The 22,790-nt window shown below is 44.5% G+C and overlaps 1 protein-coding gene across 1 annotated transcript in view; it reads right to left on the bottom strand.

Annotated features, from left to right (window-relative positions):
- The window catches only part of CUL3 (cullin 3), a 96,302-nt gene extending 74,703 nt beyond the window's left edge, over positions 1 to 21,599 (bottom strand). Inside the window, exons 1-2 of the mRNA XM_060193681.1 lie at positions 21,113 to 21,599; positions 80 to 277 (exon numbers count right to left, since the gene is read on the bottom strand). Coding sequence (XP_060049664.1) covers positions 80 to 277; positions 21,113 to 21,178 — 264 coding nt within the window. The 5' untranslated portion in view covers positions 21,179 to 21,599. The remainder of the gene's footprint in view (positions 1 to 79; positions 278 to 21,112) is intronic.
- Between the last annotated feature and the right edge of the window lie 1,191 nt (positions 21,600 to 22,790).

The following is a 22,790-nucleotide window of genomic DNA, read 5'->3' on the forward strand; positions in this document are numbered from 1 at the left end:
GAATACCTCTAGGCAAATAAAATATAAAGTACTTCCTAGGTTCAACACAATTAACAATAGTTCTTTCAAACCTGCATACCTTATTTATGAGATGTTCAGTAACAACTTCTCTTAGTCCAGTGTAGAGTTTTTCTCCGTGTTTATGCAAAACCATTGTATATGCATTTCTATAGAGCTCCTCAAAACTAAGTCCACTGTTATTCTTACGCTGGATTTCTTGAATTGCATTTTTCAGAAGGTCCCAAATGCTGTTTACATATTTTTCATCCATGGTCATCTATAATATCCAAGAGAAAGATACAAAAAACAATGATTGAAACAGCTTTCTGAATTTGTCAGTATAATATTTCATTATATGATTATGACGAATCTGCATTAATTAGAAGCATGTCCACAATTTGTTTTAACAGAAATGAAGGAGCATTTTAAAAGTCACTTTTACAACTAATAGAAGCAACTTCATTTGTTTATTTGTTTATTAATGGATAGACAGTAAGAAAGTTGTTAACGGACAGAGACAAGAGACACCTGCAGCCCTGCTTCACCACTTGTGAAGCTTTCCCCCTGCAGGTGGGGACCAGGGGCTTTGAACCTGGGTCCTTGCAAACTGTAATGTAAATGCTTAACCAGGTGTGCCACCACCTGGCTCCTTAGAAGCAACTTTTAAAAAATCCTTTTGAGACTTCCATTTTATCTGCAGCAGAGTCCTCCACTTTAAATAAAATTACAACACCTAAAATTAACACCTGTGTTATATAGTCAGCATACACAGTATTTTCCCACTAAGCTAATTTACTGAAAATAAGATACAAGTGTAGAGAGATGCTGAGCCTGGAAAGGTTCCCTGGTCAAGAAAGCACTGGGGGTATGGATATTATCTTCCTTTCCTCAAGAGTTATAGATTCTTCAGCCAATAGTAAGACTGGAAGAAGACTGCGATGAAGAAGCAGCAAGCAAACGCAGAGCAAAAAGAGCATGGCTTTTTGTTTGCTTGCTTGTTTTGTTCAGCCTGGCATTTGCATTTCCCTTCTTACCCACTTTAGACTCCCTGGTTCAACATTTCAACCTTTCTTATATATGCTCAGCCCTCAAATCCCCTGCCCCTCTCTTGACCCAAATTACTTGCCATTCTAAATCAACCATAAACCCACGCCGCCTCATCTGCACCCAGATGGCCAAAAATAAATGAACAATATACACCCATACACGAGCTTTCTCAGTTTAAATTCATAGCTGAATCTGAGTGGACCCCGGGGAACTCCACAGTGCTGTTTCCGTAGTCTACCAACTAACTCTACCTCAGGAGCACTGTCCTCCCCCTCACTCACCTGCACACTAGAAAATGGGGTGCTTCCTACCCCACTGAGAAAACACAAGAGACACAGCTCAAACTCTGAACATACACCTATTTGGTTGTATGCTAATATAGCCTGCTGGTGAGTATAGTCAAGTACCAAATTCTTAGCCTGAAGCATGTTATCAGAGGGGCTGGGCAGAGGGGCATTCGGTTGAGCACACACATTACCAGGGGCAAGGACCTGGGTTCAAGCCCCCAGTCTCCACCTGCAGAAGAAGAAAGCTTTAGAAGCAGTGAAACAGTGCTGCAGGTATCACCCTCTTTGTCTCTCCTCTCACTCTCACTCTCCCTCCGCTCTCAATTTCTCTCTCCTACCAAGTAAAAAGGGAAAGGAAAAAAAAAAGACTATCTCCAAAATGAGAAACAAATGATTGTTAGAAATGCAGACTTTACAAAGAAATATTTGTTAAAAATGCAGAATTTCAAGGCCTAATGAACTATAATCTAGCTTTTAAAGATATGTTTATGGGGACAGAGAACCAAAGCATCACTCTGGCAAGCACAACGTCAGAGATCAAGCTCACCCATTCAAGTTGGGCAAACTACCACCTCCTCCTTGGCTCCACAATCTGCATTTTAAAAAGCACCCCCAGTAATGTTGACACAGCATGGCATGCTGGCCAAGCACATCTCTCTTCCCAGCCCACCACCTAGACACGGAGCCCCCCTTGACACTCTCCCTTCCATGCTGCATCAAATTCTTTTCTAGGAGATAGATCATCTCCACCTGCTTTCAAAACCATTAACATCCCATCTTGAAAACAAATCCTCGCAAGCTCATCAATCTCTCCAGCACTACTACCTCATTCCCCTCACTCTGTTTTCGCAAAGTCATGGAGGAGAGGAGGTTATTTCTTCAAATCCCCTTAAGGTCTCTCTCCCCATTATATCTTGAGTCAAGCTCATCAAGGTTCTCCACTCCAACGTTCCATGAAACTACTAAACTTACTGTCAACGTTCCAATTCTCGGCCAACTTTCCAAGCTGGCAGGACTAAAAGCCCTGCTCTCTCAGTCATATGCCTTTAGACAGATTCGGAGCTTGCATTCCAAACATTACCACTTCACTTTTCATCCTACTGCTCCGGTTCCTATTTGCTGCTTCTCAGTCAGCTTACCTGTCTGTTTGGCATAGAGCTTCCCCCCTCATCATCCCACTGTTCTTGGCACACTGCCCACCCTATCCCTCCCAGGTCAACGAAGGGAAGGAGGGGACCACCACTCACTGCTTGCTGAGCCGGCAGCAGCTGGGTGCTCTCCTGCGTGAGCTCTCTCGCAGTCGCAGGCTTACTGATTACACAGCACCACCAGCTTCAAAAGCCTCAGGCTCAGGCTCTGGACCTCTGTCCATACTCAGGGTCTAGGTAGAACTGATCTCCTTTTCCCCCATGAATTTGTATTCATCTCAAAATATATGTATCAGTATGTTTTGTCCTCCCCTCTTAATACTACAGTTATAGCTTCAGCTACTTCACGTTTCTAGTTGATTCTCTACTTGGCATCTCAAACTTTTAAATCTTTAAAAAAAAAAAAAAAGTCACTCGCTCCCCCACCTGCCAGTTTCACTTTTCGTCCTCACTGTCTGAGCAAATGTCTACTCCATCCTTCCAGTTCATAAAGTCACAGAGCTCACAGGTCCCTTTGCTCTCACCTCACTTCTAGCAATACAGGAAAGCCTGCTGTCTCTGCCCTCCAGAGCCCCGATCCTCCTTACCAATTCCACTCTACTAGTCCAGCTCACACCGTCATTAAGAGCATTTTCTAAATGAGCTGATTCTGCTGCTGGCCCACTATCATGAAGCTAAAGTGGCCTTCTGGAAATATAAGCTAAAACATGTCACCACTCACCTGCTGACAACCCAGAAGGGACTTCTCAGTTCTCTTAAAGTCCTTATACTATCCTATTTCAAAGTCATTAAGTGAAAGTCTCCATTCATGTAGTCTGCCTGCCTGCTTACTATGCTCACACCACACCAGCCTCCTTGCTATTTCTGAAGATCTGCCATGCAAGCTCACTTCAAGGTGCTTGTGTCTGCTACCTACTCTGTCTAGAACCCTCTCCCTCCAGACTTCTGCAAAGTTTCTTCATGTAACAACCTCAAAACTGTCCAAATGTCACCTTAAAATAAGATTCTAATTGTCCACTCTGTTTTAAAATGGCAGCATCCCCCTGTGAGTGACCCCCAAAATCCAACCCCAGATTCCTTATTCCTTTCCCTGGCTTCCCTCCTCTGAACCAAAAGTCAGTACCATGCAAGCAGGACTTTTATTCCCCTGCTTCAGCTAACAGGCCCTTCTGCTTGTTGATTGAATGCTCAGTGTTAAGCTACATTAAGCCCACAACTTCTGCCTTCACAACCTGGGAAACACTGCAACAATTACTCATAAGTCCCATAAATACTTCTGACCTGAACTGAATAGAAATTGTTGATTTAAACAGAGCCATGTCCCAAGAAATCTGGAAGAAACTTTTAGAGGTAGGGTGGCTAATGTGTTTACTGACACTAGACTATGTTGATGGTTTCACAGGTTATCTACTTGTCTTCAAATCGTTCAAGTTAGATTAAATATACACAGTTTTGTTCTAAGTGTTTCTCAATAAGGTGGTTAAAAAAGAAAACTTGTCCAAGCACTGTCCGATAGGTCTGAGTGCTAAAGAGGAAGCAGTGGGTAGATGAGCAGCTCTCTGTCACTTCAGCAATGAAACACCAGCTCACTTCTCAATCAAAAGGATTCTTCAATTAGATGACCCAGTCATCTTATTCTAACCTCTTCAGAAGAGTTTAAAAGTGAATTCTTGAACAAAACAACTTTCCAGTTATTTGAATCCCAGGTCAATCAGAACCTTTTTTAAAATGATCTTCGAGGACAGAGTAGATAGCCTACGGTTGATAGGTAGATAGCATAATGGTTATGTAAACAGATGCTCATGCCTGAGGCTCTAAAGTCCCAGGTTCAAGCCCCCACACCATCATAAGCCAGAGCTAAACAGTGCTCTGGTAAAATAAAATAAAATAAAATAAAATAAAATAAAATAAAATAAAATAAAATAAAATAAAATAATCTTCGAAAATTTATCCTTACCTCCAAACTGCTATTTTTAACTACATATCTTGAAACATAGATGGCATCCATAGAAAGTGTAAATAAAATTATGTGCAACTTTAAACAAATAGATACAAACCCACATGACAACGATGTGCAATGCTGTTTTAGTCTGTTGACAACATAAGCACACTAACACTATTCCTTGTCATTAAGTATCTACAACATGCAAGGCAGAATATTCAGAACAATTTTAAAGAATGAAGAAAATATGAATGTATACTTCAGAGATAGCTATACTGCTAATAGCTGGCCAAAATTTATTCACCTAATATCCCATTAAGGCTAGAAAATAGACACACACACACAAAAAAAAAAAATCTTGAACCAGCATGAGTTACTAAATTTTTAGCTAGAAACTAATATATTAAAACAAATCAAGAATCTTCCAATATTGTACAAATACTCTCAGATGACAAAATTATTCCCCACATATGCAGATGAAGGGGTTTTTGTTAATCAGTTTACTCAGGGAAATGATGGTTTACAAGATAGTTCTTGTCACATAAACACAGCTGATCTCCTTGTTGAAGGGCGCCTGCAAAGCACACCCTCAGTAACTGGCGGTGTCCCCGCCATAGTCTGTAGTGAGCGCTTTATTTTCCTCAGTATTTATGCCTTACAGGTATTGCAGGTGGAAGCTCAGGGCAACAGTTTTCTTGTGATAATTGATCAGGCACAAAAATTTTCAAACAGAAAGAGTAGAAGCCCAGAGAGCAAGACTTGTCCCAAACCACAGAGCTGGGATCACACTCACACAACCCCAAGGCTAGTCGAAGCCAGTGCTTCTCCTCACGCCACTGTGCTGACAGAGTGAAGTAGGTCCCAGACCAGTGTGATTCTCAGTAAGCACAGTACAGTATATTAGCAGAGCACACAGGTTTTGCTGTCCTACGGGTCTGGATTTATGTCAGGTCTTTGCTGAATTCACAAGCCATGTGGCCCAACTCCTCTAAGCCTTGACTTCCTCACTTGTAAAGTGGACCTACTAACTCCACCGCCAGAGACTATCAGGAAGACAAAATAAATACAGAAACTGCCAGCCCATCTGGAGGACCTTGGGAGAACTATGGTGCTATGAGGGCCTAGAGCACAGAATTTTGGTGGTGCGGATAACATATATTTTATAATCTTGAAAATTACTATAAATTAATTAAAAAATTAAGACTATTATGATTAGATAAAAATGACAGCAGAATTTTGCCCAGTTCAGGGCAAAGTATAATCTCATCAAACACCAGCTAATTAAAATACCGAAAGGGAGAATGTCTTCAATTCTGTGGGCATCAGATGTCAAGAGAAAAAGTTTTTACCAAGCATAGCAAATAAGGGCAAACGCTAGAAGAAGGAGGAAACATGAGCTAAAATAAAAGGTACCTTATGAACACAACTATGCCAAAAAAGAAGCAGAGGGCCAGAAGAAAGCTCTCCCAATAGGACATGTACCTTGCCGCGCACACAGACCCTGGGGGTAAGCCCCAAGCAGCACACGCACGTGCCGTGAACACTGAGGCAGTCTCTAACTCCAGCATATACCAGTAACTCATCTTACTTCTGTTCCCCAGAAACAATAAACCAAAGGCAGCGCGGATCCACGGCCACACCTCCCCTACTCAAGTCTCCTTCCATCATGTGGTTCTCCTGCGCCTTTATCTGCTAGTGTACACAGCCTCTGAACACAACTCACAGATGGTAGCTCTCCAGAAAGACTTCCCTGGCGCTCTAAAAGTTCACAGCTCCGCAGCTCCTTCACAGTAATAACAAGTTCAATCACTACTCTCCCATCATGTTTCCTAAGTATTTCTGTAACTTTCTCTAGTTAAACAGTGTTCATTTTTCTTCACTCTGCACAGCAGGTCATAAACAAATGTCTGGAGAGCCAGTGACATAGCTCATTGGGCTAGTGCTCTGTTTTGCCATGTGTCTAATCCAGGTTCAAGTGTGGACCCCACTGCTTCAGTGCAGTGGGATCTCTTTCACTTTGTCGAGAGGAGAGGGGAGGGGAGGGGAGGGGATGGGGGAGAGAGGGGGGGAGGGGAGAGGGGGAGGAGAGGAGAGGAGAGGAGAGGAGAGGAGAGGAGAGGAGAGGAGAGGAGAGGAGAGGAGAGGAGAGGAGAGGAGAGGAGAGGAAAGGAGAGGAAAGGAGAGGAGAGGAGAGGAGGAAGGGGAAGGGAAGGGGGAATGAAAGGGGGAAAGAAAGGGGAAAGGAAAGGGAGAAGGTGGGAGGGAGGAGGGAGGGAGGAAAGGAGAGAGGGAGGGAGGAAGGTAGGTAGGTAGGGGAGGGGAGGCGGGAGGGAAGGAAATAAAGCAAATGTCTAGACAATTAAGAATGTTTAAACTGTGACACAGATGCAATTTTGAAAACATGAACATTGGAACTACAGAGCTGTGTGGAAAACTTTTATTTATTTGTTTTTCTGCCTCCAGGATTATCGTGGGGCTCTGTGCCTGCACTATGAATCCACTGCTCCCGGACGCCATTTTTTCCCATTTTGTTGCCCTTGCTGTTGTGCTTGTTGTAGCTGTTATCATTGTCATAGCTCTTGTTGTTGTTGGATAGGACAGAGAGAAATTGAGAGAGGAGGAGAAGACAAAGAGGAGAGAAAGATACCTGCAGACCTGCTTCACCACTTGTGAAACGAACCCCCTGCAAGTGGGAAGCTGGGGGCTCGAACCAGGATCCTTATGCCAGTCCTTGTGCTTTGTGCCACTTGCACTTAACCCAACTGTGCTACCGCCCAGCCACCCAGAAAACTTTTTTTTTTTGCCTCCAGGGTTACTACTGGGGCTCAGTGCGTGCACCATGAACCCACTGCTCTGGAGGCCATTTCCCCTCCCCTTTTGTTGCCCTTGTTGCTGTAGCCTTGTAGTGGTTATTATTGTTGTTGTCGATGTCATTCGTTGTTGGGATAGGACAGAGAGGAGGAAAGACAGACACCTGCAGACCTGCTTCACCACCTTTGAAGCGACTCCCCCTGCAGATGCAGCCAGGGGCTCGAACAGGGATCCTTACACGGGTCCTTGCACTTTGTACCACATGCGCTTAACCCGCTGCGCTACCGCCCGACCCCCCAGAAAACATTTTAATGAGCTGATCTTCAGCAATTTAAAAAATTCCTAACAGCAACAGAAGTGGCTCAGCAGTAGAACAAAGGACCTGACATGTGAAACTCCAGACTTAATCCCTGGCACTACATATATTGGAGTTGTGTTCTGGCCTCTGTCAACCCTCCTCTCTCTCAGGAAATAGTTTTAGCTGAAAATGACTGGGACTAAAGCGCACACTTGCACACACCTGGTGCAAGGACCAAGGGGAACTTCACACACAGTGAAATGGTACTGTGGTGTCTCTCCTCTCTTCCCTTCCCTGAGACTGAGAAAGGGAGGAAAAAAAATAAAGATTCTGTTAGGAGTGGTGGAATAGCACAGGCATAACGGCCCCAAAATAATTTTTAAAATAAGTAAGATAAATATAAAAATGCACAACCAACAGACTCAAGTTTCATAGTTCTGAAAGTATTTTTGTTTTTTTTCCATTCACCACCTAACAATCACTCAGAAGGCTATTCAATCATTAATTTTATTAACAAACATAAAGTGGGAGAAAAACATGGACAGATCCTCGCCCTTCAGTTAAAAAAAAAAATCCACTAAGCTACTATCTTTTCCCCAAGTCAAACAAGTCTGAAAACAACACACCAAAGAAAATGGGGTTCAGTGTAGGCTGATGTATCAGTGTATGGAAGTGTGTGTACACACACACACAACACACACACACACACACACACACACACACACACACACACACACACACACACACACACACACACACACACGCTTTAGACTTGGCACCAAGTGAGCAAGCCAAGAGCAGCAGCAAACCGATTTATGTTATTAAACTTGAATTTCTCCCTCACCCTTGATACACAAGACATCATGTGCCATAAATGTTCAAATGACTAACCCTGAAATTCTAATTTTATCCATTAAAAGACCCCAATTTTATGCATTTTAACATAATGTAATTCTTTAAAAACCAATACTCTAAAATATCAGAGCAGAATGTCAGTGTTATTGCTGAAATTAATTTGCCTAAGCTTCAGTAACTGCAAATACACTAAAGAATTTCAGTGAGTTTCAGTAAAACAAATGGTAAGACAAAAATGCACACACACACACACACACACAAACACACGAACATTACAAGTCTGCTCTGAAATGTATATAGTAACCTTCAAGAAGTTCCAAGTCACAAAACAGTCAGCAAAGTAAATTCACTTGGAAAGAACAAAAGCCCTTTTTAAAGGAAAGATATTAAGTATTTTAAATGTCCAGTTTCCTAAACTTTTGAAAACCAAATCAAGACTATATCTGAAAACGTGATCTTCCTTCCCTTACCTCTGAGATCCAGGATTCTAATTCCCTCATTAGTAATATCAATAACAAAAGTAACACTGACGGTCTTTGTTTCTTTTCACAACATCAAGGCCTTCAGACACATTACTTCAAATGACACAAAAACAGACCCTTCCGAACACATACACTTGAAAAGATGCCAATCTATAATATATCAATACTTACGTATCTCGAAAGGCCCGCGATTACAACTGGAAAAAACTAGATGTGCCAATTAAAGCTCAAAGAGAACTATGCTCCTCAGATCCATCTAATACAGAAGACAAGAAGTCTTTAGTCCTCTTTGAATAATTTTCTACAAGAAATTTAGAGCAGGCTGGGTGTGGGGGAAAGGGTGAGAATTTGAAATTCCAGGCAATTCAGAATGACACAGCTGGAAAAAATAAGAGAAAATGCTTGATCTTAAATTTGAACTACAGCCTCACAAAAAAAGTTGATTTGGTACAAACATCCGAGGAATGGCAGTTTTCTAGCCAGACGCAATTAAGTCATGAGTATACTGAAAAACTCCAGCCCAGATTACAAACATTTCAGGATATATAAAGTTCTTCTCCCTTTACTGTGGCCTTCATAATATGCGTGGCATGGTGCCCAGATAACATTCAGAAATGATGATCTATCTGAATGCAGTAGCTAGAGTTAAAAAATTGATGATGGATCTCAAGACATTCACAACATTACCCATTACTTATTCTTTAAGGACCCCACCATCAAAAATACAGCCAATCATCTAAGCTCTGAAGAGAAAGAGCCCACTGAGACACATGCAGACTTTGATATGTTATTTAACTTTCTTAATTTCACTCGTCATCTGCTTCTAATAGGAAAAATGGGGCAGGGGCTGGTGTGCTACATTAGGTGGGACTGGGGGTTTAGCTCAGCACTGTACAGTGCCCACCTTTCATATATGAGGCCCTGGTTTTGATCCCTGCCACCACAGGAGACCAAAAGAGACACATCAGTGTCCCTCACAACATGTAACAAATAAGTGACTAAATGAAACTGGGCCAGGTAAAGCACATGTGTGACAATCTGCGTTTACTCTCTCATTACACACACACACACACACACACACACACACACACACACACACACACACACACACACACACACCCTTTGTGGAGTCAGGAGATAGCTCAATTACGGTGGCACATGTCTTTCCACGTGCACAGGCAAACTTGAACCCAGGCACCACATGGAGTGCCACAGCCTGCATAACTCCTTCCCTCTCCCTACAGTCAATTTCTGCCTGAAATCAAAAATATTAAAAAGCCTGGATACAGTGAAATCACAGGTATACAAGGTCCCAGAGTCAGCCCCTCTGCACAGAAAATAATAATCAAGTTTATGAAAGCACCTGGCACACACACAGCACTGACTCAGTAAAATGTTCACTTCCTTCTTTGACACAACAAAGAGACATATGCCAGAACTGAGGTTGTTACTGCTTGGTGAACCCACTTGTATTTGTTTACAGTAGAGGCAAGATGGGAGAACTGTGCTGCTCAAACTTCAATATTAACTGATGTCAAAGGAGAGGAAAAGTTATCAATTAGAAAAGCACATCAGTGGCCAGAGGTGTGCAGCCATGGTCTGGGTCTCAGCACCACCTGGGAAGTAGCGGGAAGGGGGGGGGGGGTCCCAGTGTATGGTCCCCTCCCTCTCTCCCATCCACTTTTTTTTCTCCCTATACAAAAAGGTAGTTCAGGAACAGTTACGATTACACATGTGCCAGGTCCAGGGGTTAAGAAGAAAGGGGGAGAAGAAGAGAGAGGAGGGGCCCGGTAGCAAGCACAATTACAAACTAAAACTGATCTTCATTCACCTGCTTTATAAGTATCTTTAAATTTACATGAAAGTCACATTTACAATGAGAAGCCCAAATCACCAGAGTACTTATATGAAGCAGTAATTCTGTAGCTGAAGACGCTAATGCTACTCCTGAAGTCTGGCAATGTGCTTATTTTAGTATGATCCAGAAAAAGTGCTTTTGACTCTGGTCAGGCTTCTAGACATGGTTCATCTATAAATTCAAATCACCGAGTTTTCCTCAGGGAAATCACCCTCTCTAGTCCTCTATTTTCTCACCTATTAAAGTAAGATTAGGACAGATTTCTTCTATAGTCTCTTTTAGTTTTTCAAAAGTAGCAATCTCTCAATAGAGCATAATTATGGGGCATGGTATAATGGAAATAACATGACTTTTTTAGGCAGACACACCTGGAAATCGAATCCCAGTTCTGCCCTCCCTGAGCGGTCAATGTAGTTCATATTACATTTGCAGGTCCCCCCAAGCCTCAGATAAGAGTTCAAACAGTAGTAAGAGAACATCTAACCTTAAGGTGATTGTGAGAGTCTGAGATATAGTTCAAACTAAAACAGAGATTAACACAAAGTAGACATCTGAAATTGTAGCTACTGATCTTATACAATAATTTCTCATTTATTAATGAACCGGAAAAAGAATTCTTCATGATTACTTTCAAGAGGCTGAGTGCTGCTCAGTTCAGAGCTGGGTTAGATCTGAATGATTTGCAATCAGCATGCAAGAGCTTTTCTCTTAGCAAGAGCACCACACTTTCACAAAGTCTCTACGGAACAGTGTGCAGTGCGTGTGTGTGTGTGTGTGTGTGTGTTAATTAGGTAAAGATATCCTTTTCAAATCTGCTCATTTGTTTAGCCTTCTTGTTTAAAGATCAAATTTGGATTCATGCCTTTGGATTAATTACAAGTACTAATGACTGAAAGTCAAATGTACAAGCAAATTATGGGCCAGCAACGTTGGTCAACTGGTAAGGTGCCTGCTCTGCCATGAGAATGGAGCCCCGCCCTCACCACATGGGGAGGGAGGGAGGTAGTTTCTGTGCTATGCTGTCTTAGCCTCTATCTGAAAAAGAGCCCAGAACAGTCAAGTGGGAGGACCGAAAGAAAACAAATTTCCTTAACTGCCTTGTCAACTTTAAAACTGACTGTAAAGAACTAAAGGAGGGTCCAAGTAGTGGTGCACCCAGTTAAGAGCACACACATCTAGTGCGCAAAGACCTAGGTTCAAGCCCTTGGTCGCCACCTGCAAAGAGAAAGCTCAAGAGTGGTGAAACAAAGCTGCAGGTGTCTGTCTCTTTCCCTCTTTATCTGTCTCTATCCAATAATAAACAAGCAAACAAAGATTTTAAAAATAAAGGAATATGTCCTTATAAGCAAAAGCTCTGGATTAGGCAACTAAGAATTATCGATAGTTCTCAATAGTCTATTAGCTGAATGAATTTAGGGCAAAACTCAACTGTAAATGGACTGAAATACTAACCAGTGATTTTAAAGTCATGAGCAACCAAATTTTATAAAATTAAGGATTTTACAAATAACACCATAGGAATTGCTCTAAATAACGGGAGATTTTGAAAGCACTTATCTCACTCCTCTTTAAATCTCCTGGGCTCTGGAGAGCCCATAGGAGTTTAAAATAGCCAAGGAGGTGGGTCAGCAACAGAGCACAAGACCTGCATGCCTGAGGTTTCAGGTTCGATCCCAAGTGCATATGCCAGAGCTGAGTAATGGTCTGGTCTCATAAAAATAAAAAAAGAAATAAATCTAATTTTTTATGTTTGAAAAATCATCCTACATGATACTGTTAGTTCAAAATTTGATCTTATGATCAGAAAAAGTCTTTTGATTACTGTGATGTATCACTGTTTACTAGAAAGCACTTGCAGAAATAATTCTTAAAACCTTCACTAGTAATATGTGTGAAAGGCTGTGATAGTTTCCATCATAAAGATGACAAGACAATCTAAAATGTTTACTAGTTTATTAAACAATGCTGAGGACTATGGTACTACACCAACATAAATAAATATACAACCAACTAGCTGCCTCCTTTAAAGAAAATCATGTTCAAAATAAAAATAAAAACAGACTATCTTTGAAGACCATTAACTACGAAGGGACAGAGTATGGTAGCTTACCCTACTGGGGAAGAGCCAAATAGGAGCATCTTCCTTCTCTGAGATAAGAGAGAGGGGACTGAGAATAAAGACAGGGGTGAAAGAAAGTAACTAAGGAACTTAACACAACACTAGTTTTCACAATAATATTTCCTTGAAGGGAGGTAAGAAAACCCTCAGCAGGGGTCAGGTGGTGGTGTACCAGGAGAGCACATGTTATGCAGCATGAAGAGCTGGGTTCAAGCCCCCAATCCCAGTTCTAGGGTGGACGGTTCACGAGCAGTACAGCAGTGCTGCGGGTACCATTCCTTCTGTTTCACCCTCAATCAAAGAAAGTGGGAGGCACAGCTGACAGAAGCCACAGGTCCCAGAGGTAACCTGGTGCATACCTGGAAGAGAAAGCTGAAAGACAATGACTGCAGTTTTGAAAAGCCCATGCAGGAAAAGGAAGAGGGAGAGGGAGCCTACCTGGGACACACAAGCACTGGCAGAGGTTAGTTAGAAACCACTGTCCTGGGATTTTCTCCAGGAGTGTGTAACAGTCTGCAAAACATGAGCGAAGAAGGCAGCTGGGTGGAATGATAAAAGATGCTTTCTGCTGATACTCTTAGAGTTGTGCTGGGAAGGTACCAGGAAAGAGGCGACTGTTAACAGACATCACAGCTTGGGAAAGAAAAAAAAAAAAAAAGAGCCTTAAGATCTAAGAGCACATGAGCACTGAGAAAGAGAACATCAGCAAGTGGGACAGAATAATTAAATAATGGCAGCTCACATTTACTTATTTATCATAATCATTTATGTTTACTCTGTGCCAAGAATTATTCTGAGAGTTTTCCAAATATTGACTCTGTCCTTAAGACAATCTTACAATGTAGATACTGCTGGTTCTCTCTTTTTATCACAAAAGAAGAAATAGGCAGAAGAAATGAAGTGATTTGCTCAAGCCATACTTCTAATAAATGGAAGAGTTGGGACAGACTACAAAAACAGAGTTTAAAAGTTGGAGAGCAGATGATAAGCTCCAAGACAGGGTGACGATAATTGTGATACAGAAGAGAATTGGCCTAGTTACTTTATAGTCAGTGTCTAAGCTCTACTAGGAACACACAGTAAATGCATTAAAATACAATCAGTAACTATACCCACATGGAGTGGATAAAGATTTGAACTAGAGAGAATGTTGTAAAGTGAGCACTAATGTCTTAAATGAGAGAGAAAGTATGTTTAAGAAGTCAGAAGATAGAGTGTTCAAAAGAATAGTTCAGATAAGCCAGAGATACACAAGATGATGATGATGATGGTGATGATGGGTGCTGTAATAAAAGGCACCTGGGCCCAAAGATTCAAGGACTAGAAGGCAAAGAGACCACTCAACTCAAGGATAACCTGTATCCTCGGGTCAAAGCCAGACTTCAGACAAAAAGGCAGAGAACTCCAAGGACAAGCTAAGGCTACAGGGCAAAGGTAGGAAACCTTTACTCTGACGACAGCTATCTGGGTATCTTGGACATGATTAGTAAACCATATAAAATGATCAACTTAAAAACTAGCACCTAATGTTGCTATGAAAAGAGCTTGCAGCAGCCTTGTGCAGGCCAAGTCGGGAGTCAGAGAGCAGTCGCAGGCTGGAGGAAGAGAGATCATGAAAGAGTGAAATGTCGAGCATGGAGGGAGAGTCGACAGAGACGACTGCATCAGAGGTCACGTCTTCTGTGTTCTGTCCAAGAGGACAGCCAGTTTTCTTTCCCCGTCACTCTAGTTCCAGGAGGTGGGGCTAAGTACCCCGCTAAGGGAATCACCACTCGGTCCTTACATTTTAAGGCTTCACTTCAAGTTGCACGAAGAGCTGGTTGGTCTATTTTAGAGTATTACTTGCATCGACTTAGCCAAAGTCAACTGCCCCAGCTCATCTTGATATAACTTTAGTCAGTGATGCGCGAACCATCTAACACTGCACAATGAGCCTGAGCTTCAGGTGGAGACCACAATCCAAGTCCATGTGAAGCAAAAAGGCTTACAGGTGCGGGAAAAGGAAGAAAAGAAGGAACTATAAAACAAGGTGTGTTTTCACACACTGATTGTACACAGTGGAATGCACAAACTACAATAGTCTTTACTCCTCTAGCAAAGTTACCTGGAAAGTTTACCTACCTACTTCAGGAGCTATGTGAGAGAATCATTACCAAACTTCTCATCTGGAACAAAACCCCAAGAGCCAGCCAGGAGCATTCTTTTGTTACTGCCCCGATCATACCAGATGACCTGTAACCTTTTCCAGTGGAGTCTACAAACTGATCCTACACCTAAAAACTACACGTACGTACACACACATGCACACACAGAGCATCACTAAAATAAACGAGTATATTCCAATGTAACTACCTGCACAAAGTAGATTCGATCTTAATTTTAAAGTATAGCACTGTCATTGCTAAATGCTGGTGTAGTCACAGGTAACTTCGTGCCAGGTAATACTTGAATGCTTTTCTTTATCTCACAACAACCCTGGAAGGCAGATCCCCTTAGAACTATCATTTTATAGAAGGAAAAACTGCGGCCAGAGGAAGTTCAATAGCCACACTGAAGATAATTCAGTTAGAAAGACGCAGAGCTGCCAGTCAAATCCTGATAGTCCAGAGCCCACACTGCTGTCTCTTGTCAATCATACTCCGAGGACATACGCTGAATACTCTCATGTAAAAGTAAATGGCAATTCCCTTCACACAATTCGGTTTTTACCCCCACAAGTAATTAAAGGAATAAACATTAAAGTACTATTTTTTTCACCTAGGAAATTAAAAGATGCAATGCTACCCAAGGCACAACTACACAGTAAAAGTTAAACTGATACAACCTTGAAGGCTACAACTAATTGGTTTCTTCTGTTTTACAACTTGCAACCTCACAGATGCACAACTTCACCTCTCCAGGATCAACTTTTTCATTCTCTTTCCTTTAGACACAGGGAGTTGCACAGCACTAGAGTGTCTTCCCTCAGCACCACGGCACACTCCCATGTGGTGGCCGGGCTCAGTCACAGTTGAGTACATGGCAGGACATGCACCCTAGCATGTGAACTATTTCCCAGCCCAGCTGTATTTAATTCTTAAAGAGTATTCTTTAAAGCCAGAATGCCAGGGTTACAATTCTAGTTCTGCCACTTGCAAACAATACTGACCTCAAGCAAAACTTGAACCTCTCAAGCTATAGAATACTACTATCAAAGCCAAGAATGGCATTTTACAGTTACACAAGAAAAGTACAAACAGCATGTGGCATATGGAGAGGCATTCACTATACACTGGCTGCTGTTGCTATGTGGTAAAATATTATCAATTGTGTTTAGCCCATTAATTCCACAATAATGGAAGGATTTGACTATGTGCTTACATAGTCAGGACTGCATTACTCGTAAGAGAGAAACAGGATACCACTGGACTCACTCACAGTCATGTTCTCAAAACATTTAACATGAAAATATATGTGCTGTAAGAGACTACATTTCTTTGTTACGTATTTTGGCTAGATATAGAGAGAAGTTAAGAGGAAAGCAGATGTAGAAAGTAGATGGAGGGAAGGAAGGAAGGAAGGAGGGGCATATATACTCTCACCATTTAAGAAGCTCCCTGTGGGAAGTAGAGGACAGGCACTTACACCCATGTCATAAGCACTGTAATGTGTAAGCTCAACCGGGTGGTCCCCCACCTGGCGGGCCCCAGATAATATCACTCTGAAAACTGACATATAAAATCATCTAGTACAATTTTAGTGTGTGTTCATGTGTAAAAAAAAAGAAAAGTTACTGAAAAGTATTAATATTGTTTACTTCCAATTGCAAATAGGGTTGCAGGTAATGGCCATTCCTCGGTTCTAAATCAGGTATTTACTATGTAGTTTAAATTTTCTACCATGAACATGCATCACTTATCATTAGAAAATCTACTAAAATGAATTCATTGCTTTGACAGACTATGATTGAGTAGTGTAACAATATAGTGATCAACACCACGGTAATTTATACTTCATTTCGATAATTTGTTCTAAGAATATCTATTTTTTGCTGATTTTACAATGGACAAACAAGAATTATACTTAAAGTGGCAGAAACTTTTATAAAAAAAAAACCTAAGGAAACTGATAAAAGACCATCGAGATAATCTACATATAGCACAATAAGAAATGGAAGTTTTGTTTTTTTTTTCTAGTCTTAATTACACAATCTTCATGCACTGGAGAAATGTTATCACTTGAGACATTTAGGGAGTAGGGCTGTAGCACAGTGGGTTAAGCACAGGTGGTGCAAAGTGCAAGGACCAGCTTAAGGATCCCGGTTCTAGACCCCGGCTCCCCACCTGCAGGGGAGTAGCTTCACAGGCAGTGAAGCAGGTCTGCAGGTGTCTGTCTTTCTCTCCCCTTCTCTGTCTTCCCCTCCTCTCTCCATTTCTCTCTGTCCTATCCAACAACAATGACATCAATAACAACAACAATAAAACAACAAAGGCAACAAAAGGGAATAAAATAAAAAATAAGTAAAAAAAAAAAAGACATTTAATGAATGAATGTCCTACAAACAAATGAAGATGTCTCTTCTGTTTGAATGAACTGGCCTTATGATTAGTGGCTGTTTCTAAGGCCAAAATTTTAATTATACCCCGAAGGACTCCAAGTTGCAAATTCAGTTATCAGTACTAACAATTTTCCACCTGTCTCTGAACTACTATCTAGCAAGAATATACAAAATACAGTTCATATATAGCTATTTTGTGCTTTAATTTTTCATCGTCTAAAGCCAGAGAAGTACAGATAGCTCCAACACAACTGGTTGCCCTAAAATCATAAGGACTTAGTCCAACTGGAAGCAACACTTCACTGAATCTGTTACACCTTACTCTATAGTTTCTCTACACTTTACACCTTACTCTTAAGTTTCTCTAGGAGACACAGCAAAGAACAGAAAACAAGCTTGCTGTTAATTCCCCACCCAGTGTGATTCCAAGACCTGCCTACATATCACTAGCCATGCAGTTCTAAGTAACACGTTCCCTAGGGAAACCTGTTGTGAAGATCAACATTATTCTCCCAAAGCTAGGAAAAATAAAAACAAAATGTGGGGGCTGGTGGTGGCACACCTGGTTGAGCGCACACATTACACTGCACAAGGATCCATGTTCGAGCTTTGCAAGTGGTGAAGCAGTGTTGCAGGTGTCTCTCTGTCTCTATCACTCCTTTTCCTCTTGATTCCTGGCTGTCTCTATCAAATAAAATAAAGATAATAAAAAAAAATTTTAAATGTGACCTGTCCTCTTCTGATGTCAAATTTTTGTACTACTAAATACACTGCAAATGATCTTAAAAACTCAATTCATTTTAACATCAGTCACTTAGTGGGTCCCACCTAACAATACTTCTGCATCAGTCACTGTCCACACGACACAAGTGGAGGTCTTGGAAGCTAATCTAAACTGTGGCATGACCATCACAACCACAGATTCGTTCTTGTCATGATGGAGTACACCTGTATTAGACTAGTAACAGAAGTCATTTTCAGGTCACACAGTGAAGACAATCACTTCCCTAAGTCCTCTTAAATTCTGAAGGCTAACCCATGAAAGGTAAACCAGAGAGGCTAGCACTTCCATTCAAACATTTTCCCTCCAATTTGAGTCAAGCCTTTTAAACTCATGTGAACAAAGTTCTTGAGAGTACAGATGGTAAGGAATGGTTTTTCAAACACAAGGACAAAAGCTTCACCTGACAGCAACTGATTCTACCTAATCAAACAAAAGCCCAGGGAAAAAAGGAATGGGAACATCTTAGGGCAACACTGTTTGGTTCAGATCCATAGATGCTCCTAAGAGTTTAACCACTACAAGCTTCTTCATTAAAAAAAGTTCTGTTGTACTTGCTGTGACTTTGGGTACTGTACGTACATACACGTACATACATACACACACACACACACTCCTTTACTTTATAAAAGATTACCAACAAAAAGATAAGTGACATGTACTTTGTACACTGCGGGAAAGTTTACAAATATATTTTTCCCACCAACTATTTATAAAAGACACAAAGTCCCTTATTGATTATATAAAAGACTTTCAAGCCTGAGAGACTCTTGAGGCCACAGGTTCAATCCCCTAGATTGACCATAAGTTAGAGCTGAGCAGTGTTTCTAGTCTCTCTGTATATCTCTTCATTAAAATAAAACAGACATTAAAAAAAAGCTCCTTATTGTTTTCCATCCTTAGAAGAACTAAGTTTTCTTGAAATCTTATGAGGGCTACTTAAAATAGAAATTATATAGCTCATGTCTTATGACAGAATTGTTTCTGTGGTAAACAATGATGAAGCCATACACACTAAAAATACTAAAAATAACCTGATTTTGCTGATGGGACTATATCTGAAGCAGCCTTACACATTATTCTAAAGCATCTTACTACACTGTGCAATGAACACAAAAACATTCAAATACATATTTTGATACTTTTTGCAAATCATTTTTATAAAACAGAATCTGAAATTACTCGAGACCTTTAGTCAGCCTTAGATGTTGTCCCTGAAGTTACGGTTAAGTATATATATCAAGACGGTGCTGTACCTACAGAAAGACATTTACATTTGTACACAGAAACATTCTGTCAAGATTGCAAACCTGGAAGAATGGAAAATCACCGAGGATCATCATCAAGACGCAACAGTTAATCACAACATCAGTGAGCTGATGTCAAATTACGCTATTACACATTTTAGCAATAAATCTGAATTAGAAGTAGGACTCTTAAGTACAGCAGGCTTTCCCTGGGAAACTGACTGCATAAAGCGTATTTAAAACTCCCCATGATTTTAAAAGCTCATAAACTACCATCACTCACAAACCCAGTTCATAGCTCTTCCGTGAGGGAGACCACGCTAGTGGACTCCGACAGTACTCTTTTGTTAGTGTCTGTCGGCCTGTCTGTCTGTCTGTCTCTCTCTCTCAGTTTCTCAGATTCAGGAAAAGCTCAGACATGAAGGAGCCTTTCAATGCGTATAAACACGCTCAATTCCCCGGAGTGTACATCCATCCCTCCACCTTTACCCACACACGTCTGTCTGTCTGTCTGTCTGCGCTCCGTCAGGTGTCTTCCTTGCACCCTCTGGCCCTTCCCTTCCTCAACTAGGACAATCCTCCTGACTCCTTCCACCTGGCGAGCTGCCCTTTGGAAAAAGCAAGCCCCTCTCCCCGCCTTCACCTGAGCGGTGCTTAGGACGCAAAACAAGCCAGGAAGCCCCGCTCCTTCCCTCTCCCCAAATCTCCAGTCCCCAAAGCTCGTCGCTCTACTGCTCCTCGCTCTGTCTGCCTGTCTGCCTGTCCGTCCGTCCGTCCGTCCGTCCTGACGGATACCTGTGACTGTCGCCGGGATGTCGCGTTTCTCTGCTCCGGCAGCGCGTCCGCCCCGCCTGGCCCTGGCCACGGCCACGGGCATCTGTCACCCGGGGGCCCCCCGAGCTCTCCCCGTGGGTGCTCACCGCCGCCGGCCTCCGGCTCGGCCCCCAGGCCAGGTGGGGGGTGGGGTGGGGACGGAAAAAAGTTTCGGAGCGGGACGCACACGCCGGCTGTCACCGAACCCGACCGCCCCGGAGCGGCAAAGCAAGAAAAGCCGGGGTGTGGGTGCGTGTGGGTGCGGGTGGCGACCTCAGCTCGCTGCCTCCGGGGCTGGGAGAGGGAGAGGCGATTGTCCAGCGCGCGGTGGCCGGCCGGCCGGCCGGGGCCTCCCTACAAAGCGCCCCGGGGCGAGGCGACTCCCTGCAGGAAGGCCGGGGTGCGGGGTGCGGGCCGAGATGTTGCGGCTGCACCTGGTGGGGCTGCTGGGCACTTCGGGGGCCGCGCGGGGACCCCACTGTCAGGGCAACGTGCGGGCGGGGGCAGGTGCACTCGGCCAGTTCAGAGGCCGGGGGTGCCGGGTGCCGGGTGGCGGGGAGCGGGCAGCTTCCTAAAGGGGGGGGGGACTGGCCGCTGTCGGGGGGGGCCCAGCTCGGGAGGGTTTCCCGCCGACCGCAGCGAAAAGTTCCGCGCCGGGAAGGCCGGGCCGGGGGCGCCCCCGGGGCCGCGGCCCACGTTGGGGGGCCGGGCGGGGGGCGGCGGGCGGCGGCCCCGTTGCGGGAGGACTCGCGCCCCGCGGCCCGCCGGCGGCGTGGGGGAGGGGAGCGGGGCCTGCGGCCTGTTGGGGGCGTCCAGCCCGGGGCCTCGCGTGCGGGCCGCGGCCGGGCCCCGGCGCCGGGGTCCCGGGGCGGCGCGGCGGGACTCACCGGAAAGGCCCGGATCCGCATCTTGGTGTCCTTCCGGCTGCCCGTGCCTTTGCTCAGATTCGACATGGTGCTCGTCCCCGTCCGCGGCGGCGGCTTCGGCTCGCACTCCGACGCGTCGGTGTCACATTGAAGGCGGGCGGGCGGCCGCGGGGCTGGGCGGGGGGCGGCGGCGCGGCCCCCGGGCTGGGCTGGGCGGCGGCGGGGGCGGCGGCGGGGGCGGTGGCGGCGGCTCGGGCTCGGCTGCGGGGCTGCGGGGCTGCGGGGGCGCGGCGGCTCCGCGGGGTCCCCTTCACGCCCGGCGCGGCTGCCTTTATCGCGCTTCTCCGCGATGGCGGCGGCGGCGGCGACGGACAAACATCTCACTGCGCAGGCCGAACGTCCTCCTCCTCCTCCTCCTTCTCCTCCTCCGCCTCAGCGAGACGAGATCCGGCCCAGAGGGTGGAGGGGGGAGGAGGGAGGGAGGAGAGCCGGAGAGTGAGCTGGGGGGAGGGGGGGCGGGAGGACGGGAAGGGGAGGCGGGCGGCGCGGCGGGGAGACGTCGGCTCTCGCGAGAAGCGGCCGAGCGCGCTGCTCCGGCTGGGGCGGGGCACCGCCCGGGAGCGGGCGGGGGAGACCGGGCGAACTGGGAGTTGGGCGAGTAGGCGGGGCCAGCGGGGTGAGGAGGTGGGGAAAGGGGCGGGGCCGGAGGCGCCGAGCGTCGCTGCTTTTTCAAAAGGGAAACGACGGAGGCCGGGTGGCGGGGCGGAGGTGGCTGCTGATTGGTGGAGTGCGGGGGGTTGGTCACGTGGGCGGAGTGGGCGGGGCAAGTCGAAGAGCCTGCGGCCGGCTGGGCAGAGCCGGGCTGGGCTGGGCTGAGCTGGGCAGTGATGGGCCAGGCCGGGCCCGGCCGGGGCAGGAGGAGGCCAGTCTCGGGGAGGGGCGTGGGGCGCGAGGTGGAGCCCGACGTCGTCAGACAACCGGTTCCTGTGTTTTTCTGGGGCATGCGAACTAGGGATGGCTATTGAAGCAAAAAAGCCGGAAAGTTGCAAGCTGGAGCGAATGCTGGCATGAGCCGCAGCGTTGGACATTAGGCCTCTTGTGCATAAAGCAAAGTGTTGGGTTGAGATGTGCACGCCCCGGCTCTCTGGAGGGATGGCCGTGTGATTCCACCAAACCAAAAAAAATCTTTTTTTAAAAAAAATGTCCTTAAGCTGAGAAATCGGGTCTGCCTCGATTCAGAGAGGGTGTGGGGTTCCCCGGCACAGGACGAATTCGTGTTCAAATGTCCCTTTCGTCATCAGCGAAACAAAATGACAGCACTCTAAACGCAGGGCAGTCTCCCAGCAAATGGTGTCACGGGCTGTTGGGATGGTAGGAACCGAGCCCCCCACCCCTGTCTCTAGCCTGCCCGACCCATCATTTCTACCATTCCCCAAGGGTGTTGTGTAGTGTTTGGAAGTTAGACAGAGTATCTTTGGAAGATTTTTGTCGACTTTAGCCCATCAGTCTTGCTTTGTTTGTTTGTTTATTGTGCCATCTTAATTTCCTAATGAACCTCCATGGCCACTTGATGTTATGTTTGCATTTCAGGTTCCGCACAGGAGTGTGCAATTGCGATTAAACAATGTTCTCATTTCAAATAAGAACCTACACTGGGGATGTGTGTCTGTATGGGGAAACAAAGATTTTTTTTTTTTTT

Source organism: Erinaceus europaeus, chromosome 7, assembly GCF_950295315.1.
Source record: "Erinaceus europaeus chromosome 7, mEriEur2.1, whole genome shotgun sequence".
Classification (NCBI taxonomy): Eukaryota; Metazoa; Chordata; class Mammalia; order Eulipotyphla; family Erinaceidae; genus Erinaceus; species Erinaceus europaeus.